The 7313-nt window shown below is 41.2% G+C and overlaps 1 protein-coding gene and 1 pseudogene across 1 annotated transcript; one reads left to right on the top strand and one right to left on the bottom strand.

The window, feature by feature from the left end:
- Positions 1-1559: 1559 nt before the first annotated feature.
- Positions 1560-2177, top strand: LOC148933569 (uncharacterized; annotated as a pseudogene).
- Positions 2178-2944: 767 nt separating this feature from the next.
- On the bottom strand, positions 2945-5577 carry LOC148933568 (uncharacterized). The gene has a single exon (XM_089064598.1). It carries the CDS (start codon positions 5534-5536, stop codon positions 2945-2947), a length of 2592 nt encoding a protein of 863 aa, XP_088920724.1. The 5' UTR covers positions 5537-5577.
- Between the last annotated feature and the right edge of the window lie 1736 nt (positions 5578-7313).

Here is a 7313-nt window from a genome sequence, read left to right as displayed (position 1 = left end):
CTCTTGAGTTTTATTTTCCGCATTTTACTTTTATGGCAAAATGTGACTCTAAAATTGGGACGGACTTTTATGGCAAAATGTGACTCCAAAACTGGGACGGATGGAGTATTATTTATTACAAGCGATTGGAGAGGCGACGGTGACTTTAGAAGATATGCAAGCCATTTGGAGCTTGAGAGCGGACGGTCACGTTTTCACAGGTCATGACTATCATGTCGGATATCCCAATTGGCCTAGCAAGTGTCAAGCTTTGCTGGGATGGTTACCAGATGCAGGGTCAGAGACAAAGCAAGGCGGTTTGCTGATGACCGCTCTGATCAGTCAAACGAGGATACCTTTGGGTGATGACCTACCTACATATGTATATATGCAAAGGGCACGTATCCATGCCCTAATATTGTTAGGAGGACTCATTCTACCAGACACCACGGGGTGTAAGGTTCCTTATATGTGGCTGAATGCATTGGAGGATCCGGACGAAGTGCAGAATATTAGTTGGGGTAGTGCGGCTTTGTCGTACCTTTATCATTATCTGTGTGGAGCTTCTGTGGATCAGAGGAAAGAGTTGGGTGGGCCTATGGTGCTTCTGCAGCTATGGGCGTGGGAAAGAATGCCCACATTGAGGCCGTCGTTCATAGGAGCGCTCGTGCACGAGCCATATACGCCATGTGGCGCTAGGTACGTATTTAAACATTTATTTGTTTATGTTTCTTGGGACAACGGCTTTTTACATCAATTTTATTTATAGGTGGAAAGGAACTACGCACATAGGAAATGCTCCTAGATTTTCGGTTGAGCATTACCGTGATCAAATATCTTTGATTAAACCTGGGCAGGTGATTGTCTTTTTTTTTACTTAATTTATAAATATATTATGAAATTAATTTGGTTTTTACATTGTTGGTTTTGTAGTTTCTGTGGACTCCATATGCAAATTGCATGCTACCTGACTACTGTAGGGATGTGACTGGATGCTCCCATTGTGACACTTATTTGGTATGTTGGGCATATGTCGAGTCGCATGAGGCTGGACGAGTGCGCAGACAATTTAATCAGTACCAGGAGATTCCTCAGTCCGTGGATAGGATGCTAAAAGAAGCTGATCATTTGGAAAAAAATAATCGGCGTGGTAAGAAAGGAACTAATTGGGAAGAAGCGCGTCAGTTCTTTATTGGGGAATGGGACATGAGATATGAAAGGTTCGAGGCAACCTTAGGTGGCGCAACGATGTATAATAACATTCCACTGAGTCCGGGATACATGGCGTGGTATAACAGGATTACGGTGACGTACCTAACTCAAGTTGGGGTACAGTCCACTGTTGGGATGAACGAGACAACTTCTGACATAAGATTATTTGTAAGTTTGTTATATTAAACTATATGCTTTCATGTGTTATAGTTTGTTTCGTATTGATATTTGTATGATTTTTTTTTATATAGGTTGAGGGTTTTCAGCAAGTTTAGCATTTGACTACTGATCAAGAGATAGACCCAAGAGTGCGACAAATTCGAGAAATTGTTAGGCGTACCCTTCAGTCTACGAACCACGCCGATGTGATGGAGTACCCGGCTTCCCAACGCCAAGATGTGGTCATCCCTGACAGACGAAGGACTATACCACATCCACATCCTGGCGTGAGGGGTGTTTGAGTTGGTGGACACGGTAACACGCGACAGATTAGGATGTCGCAGCCGCATCCTGATTATGTGCAACCAGTGCCTATGAATCCCGAGTATGACCCACCTCAGTGGTCTTTATATCCAACCCAGGAGTCTCAGTCACAGTGGAGTCGTCCCCTCATTTCCTCAAGCCAACCTGAGCCTGATTGGAGTAATCGCCCCTATTCACAAAGCCAAGATGAGCAGCAATGGAGTGGAGCCAGAGCATCGGTCGATTCATACTTCAACAATTACCAGTTTGTGGCTCCTCAACGAGTTGAAGAAGATGATGATGAAGGAGAAGAAGAAAATGAAGTGGAAGAAGAAAATGATGAAAGCGAAGAGGAAAATGAGGAAGCAGAGGTTCAGAACACCTATGTACAACCTCGCCCAGTTGCAGAGGGTTCATCACGCACCGGGGTTGGGAAGTACGTGAGCAAAGTGATGAAGAGATTTTCAACTAGGAAGAATAAGGGGATTGAACCGTCGAAATACACTCCATCGACGTATAAGTAGCTCATTGTGAAATGATGTAATGTCATGTATGTTTTGTTTGCTTGAACTTGTTTTCATTATATATTGATGTTTTGGTACTTGATTAACAGGTTTATGGTGTCATAATTTAAGATAAATTCTTGCCAAATTTTTTTAAAAAATCCACAACTTTCATTGGTACTCCTTTGCTATTCTATTTAGAATTATTTTATCTACTACTAAATTCATTGGTACTTATCTATTTATAATAGTGAACTAATTTAATAATCACTATATTCAAATACATATACGTACCTATATATATTTTCATGCACAATAATACCATGTACATACACGCATTATACACATAATTAAATTAACTATTTAATATTTAATATTTTAATCATGATATATGCATTATACACGTTATATATTATAGTATTTACTTTTGAAAACTTTGAAGAATCAAAACTATATACTATATTCTACCATATTTCGTCAATGGATGTCAACCAATCCATCACAAATTCGAGAAAATCATTACATAAAAAAGGTCCACCAAGATAAAAGTACTCAACCAATCCATCACAAATTCGAGAAAATCATTACATAAAAAAGGTCCACCAAGATAAAGGTAACAACTTGCTTTTCATCCAACCGCAGTAGAAACACAGTCTTCATCAACAATTCCTGTTACAACAGAAAGAGTATGATTTACCATAACAAGATCCAACATGCGCTAGTAAATTAAATTAAGGAAAACTAAATTTTAGAATAAAAAATACCTGCGCAACAAATGTCAACAACTCCTACATAACACGACCGGTTGTGCAATTTCTTCGGTCATGCCCCTCTACGCCGCAATTCCTACACTTGCGGGGAGCTCTCGGTTCATCATCCTCGCGGACATCCATTTGATTAGGAATCCTCTTTCTTCTGCCTGGTCCGCGCTTTCGAGGAAGCAACTGCTCAGGGGTGATACACAATTTCCATCCGGGTTTAGCCCAATAGTCTTCGTGTCTTGGTGCTCCAAATGGGCCACCAGAGTACTGTGCTTCCCATGTGGCTTTGTGGTTGTGTTTATCAATGAGTTCAAACATAGCGTTACCTCTATCTCTAGCCACAGTGTAAGCATGTGAACAAGGAACTCTCCACATCTGCCACTTCCCACAAGTGCAATTTGAATCGAAAAACTTGACCTCTTGTTTGTTGTTTCCCTTTGCCTGACCATCTTCCACTCGTGGACGAATTAGAATTTGGTAATGGCCTAGTTCTCGGTCAAGTACAGAACAATAATGTTTTTGCCCTCTCGCATCATTCGCAGCAAGTTTATCCCTCGCCCACGGGGTTAACCGACCTTCGGTGTGTTGTATTTCTGTTTTTCTATCTACCCACCATTGCACTGTTCTCCAAAATGTCAGATCAACTAAAGCTCTAATCGGCAACTCTCTAACACCTTTCAACACTCTGTTGTAGCTCTCTGACATGTTTGTTGAGGTCACCCCCCATCTCAGTTCATCATCGTAACAAAGAGACCAATTTTCTTTTTTGGCTTTATTGAGCTCTTGTATCGCAACAATACTTTCCTCCCGCAGTGCACGTCGCCTTCGGATGTATTTACGTACTTGAGTTGTGATACCCAATCCCCATATCTTGCCTTTCACATTAATGCCCTTACATTTCGCCATGATATTTTTCCTCAAATGGACCAAACACCATTTGTGATGACATATCGGCGGTTTTTTCCATTCATCAGAACGCATAGCCTTAATGATTCCTTTATGCCTATCCGATATGATGCACACCTCCCTTTGGTATTTCACCACATGAATTCTTACATGATCCAAAAACCACTGCCAACTATCGCCAGTTTCTTCATCAACAACAGCATATGCAACCGGCAGAGTCTTCTTGTTAGCATCAACACCACAAGCAACAAGCAACTTACCTTTAAATCTTCCTCGAAGGTGAGTCCCGTCTATTGTTAAAACTGGCTGACACTCTTGGAAAACATGTATAGCAGGCCCAAGAGCCCAGAAAACATAATAGAAGACCTTATTACGTCCCTGGCTCAACAACTCATTGTGCTTCCACTCAACAATTGTGCCTGGATTCCTTGACTGCAGTTCAAGCATGTAGCTTGGCAACTGTCTAAATGACTCCTCCCACCCACCAAATACAATCTCTATAGCCCTTCTCCGCGCATACCATGCCTTCTTATAACTGATTACCACATGAAATTTGTCATGAACAAAATTTCTTACAGCTGCGGCTTTGTACTCAGCATTTTTTAGCAATTGATGCCGAATACACAAAGCAATCATTGATGATGAAAAGTTAGCATGTCCTCTATCATTACGATGGCCTTCACAACTATGGCGTTCCACCCACTTCCTAATTTCCCACATATCATCATGGGCCCGTTGTGTCACAGAAACTTCCCAAGAACATTCATTCGCTTTTTCAGCGTCGGTCTCGCTGATAATAGCTACCCCATCTTCAGTCCTCCCCCCTGGATATTTGCATTTAGCATGCCACCTTCTTAATTTGCTCTCCACCACTCTAAATTGTCGATGTTGCCTCAAACTCCACATAGTGATAGCAGTCTTCACATGCAACTTGCTATCAAATTTTGTTCCAGCATTAATCCGATACGGATGTTCCTCATCCCAGTACATAGTGCTGTGTTCATTACCAACATCGGGTACTCCAAAAGGACCACTCGGTAATTTGCGAAAATATTTCAACCCACTGTGATCGTATTCTGGAAGTGGTTGCTCACCTTGCACGACGGGTTTATATATTACCTCCTCATCACTGGAAATATCAGCAGCTTGAGAATCCTCACTTAAAATAGTGTCAGATGATGAAGACGACAATGGTGGATCACGGTCTCTTCGTACAATATCAACATCAACATTATCCTGAACATTCACTTGATTATTCATTCCAACATCAGTAGCATCAGCAACATCTGCTTGCTCATTCATACCACAATCAAAGCTCATATATTCAACCCTTGTAGATGATCCAACACCGTAATCAACAATTGGTGGGATTTCTACATTTCTTAAAGGCAAATACTCAAGAAATAATTCAATATGACGAGTAGAATTTTGAGCCTCATTAAACATAAACATCACACTGTCATCACTGTCAACCCCAGTACATATGTAACTCATACCGGTACCATAGAGACAATGCCTCCATGATATTTCAATGGAATGTTTATTCATATCTATTCTTATCTTAGCACATATCATTGCAACTAATTCAGAGAATGAGACACATGAATTCAATACGATAGAGCCTCTTGCACGAGGTGGATCATAACCAATACCCACTTGAGGAAGTTGAACTATTCTACCACCCCAATACAAACTCACAAATACTGGCATCATTTCTGCATAAAAAAATATACAACATAATAACAATTAGAGACAATTTTTTTCTATAAACCCTAATTTAGTAAATTTGACAAGTTTGGCATTAGAAATCCTAATGTTATGCAATAAAGAAAGAATAAGTGAGAAATGTTGAAAGATTGAACAAAACTTACCGAAAGATAAGAGGAAATGGCCGAAAATCGGCGAGAATCGCCGAAAATCGACCAAAAAATCGCTCACTCTTCCTCTGTTGCGCAGAATGAAGCTACTGCCTCTGCCGCGTCTGTTTAATTCGACTTAGAGACGCATGACGCTCATGCGTCTTACCCTAAGACGCATGACGCTTATGCGTCTTCTATTTAAAAAAACAAAAGATTAAAAAAATTCAAAGACGCATGACGCTTATGCGTCTCACCCTAAGATGCATGACGCTTATGCGTCTTTCAATTAAAAAAAAATTCAAAAAAATTCAGAGACGCATGACGTTTATGCGTCTTAACCTAAAACGCATGACGCTCGTGCGTTTCATTAAAAGGAGACGCATGACCGTAATGCGTCTCTCCCAAAGTCGGATTTAAAAAAAAACGCAGTACAAAAATGAAACCTAAGTTTTGCTCTAGAAGAAAAAAAGAAATACCCCCTGTAAATTAGATGTGATGCAAGAGAGAAGGAGAATAGATATGGACGAAATAATGAATTAGAAAAAGATTAGGTTTTAAAATATGAACTGTCCCACATACAAATGGACACGGGTCATGGATTCGCTTAATCTTGTGTGGTAACCGGTAACATAATTTAATTTAGAGTAAAGTCAATTTTGGTCCTAAATCTATGGCCGAAATACCAATTTGGTCCAAACTATTCACTTTTTGAAAAACAGGTCCTAAAAAATTAAATTCTTGTTATAGTGGTCTTTTGATTCCGTCAAAAACTGACGGTCAACTCTTGATTAGTGATATTTTGACTGTATTAGTGGATTTTAATTAGTACAAACCATCTCTTTTTCTCCTTCTCGTTCATCTCAAGAACCCTAATCTTCTCTGCAAGAACACGCTACCTCAACTCCCATAATTCTCTTCCAATTCACTATTGAAAATCCTATGAAGAAATCGCCCAGCAAAACCACCCTTCAAACCATTTTCTGACTCCCACGAGTCTCGATTGCTGAGTTAACAATCATTTTCTGACGATGGTGGAAGAAGCCCGGTCTGGAGGAGCCGCTCGACAGTTAGCTGCGAATCTTCATGGAAGCAGCAACTCCACACCGGCTAATCGTCACGAAGAGAGAGCGAGCTTGGAAGTGGTATGCTGATTGCACATGGGCATGACCGAGAGGGTGTAGTGGTGAGCAGGGAAACGAACGAGAAAGACAAGGAAAAGCCGTAACGGAAAGAGAGAAAGTCAGGGAGGCAGATCTGGAACAGTGTGAGGGCGACGGTAAGGCGTCATCACACGTTGGCTATGACGGAGGAAAAGAGCAGGCAAGGGACTGACAGAGGCGGCCGCTGGAATTGAGACAGAAAATAGAGTGAATTGGTTGGGATTGAGGAGATAGAGAGGATAAGCGTGAGAAAGGGAACCGGCGGCGCCGCAACGGTAGCGGCAGAGGGATTGAATTTCATCGGGGAGAGAATTTTATCGAAGGAGAAGGAGAAAGAGATAGGAGTCGTGAATTTAGAGTTTGTCTCTGATTTTTAGAGACGGAGTCGAAAAGAGAGAGGCTTAAGCACCATGCCCGCGAAGACAGCGGCGAGCGCTGGAAATCCGTTTCCGAAAGGGGCGTACCCTGGTT

This window comes from Salvia hispanica, chromosome 1 (genome assembly GCF_029641045.1).
Source record: "Salvia hispanica isolate PSC_SH4W2 chromosome 1, Shi_PSC_v1, whole genome shotgun sequence".
NCBI lineage: Eukaryota > Viridiplantae > Streptophyta > Magnoliopsida > Lamiales > Lamiaceae > Salvia > Salvia hispanica.
Note: the sequence above shows the minus strand (reverse complement) of the source record. Positions and strands in the feature narration are given on the sequence as shown.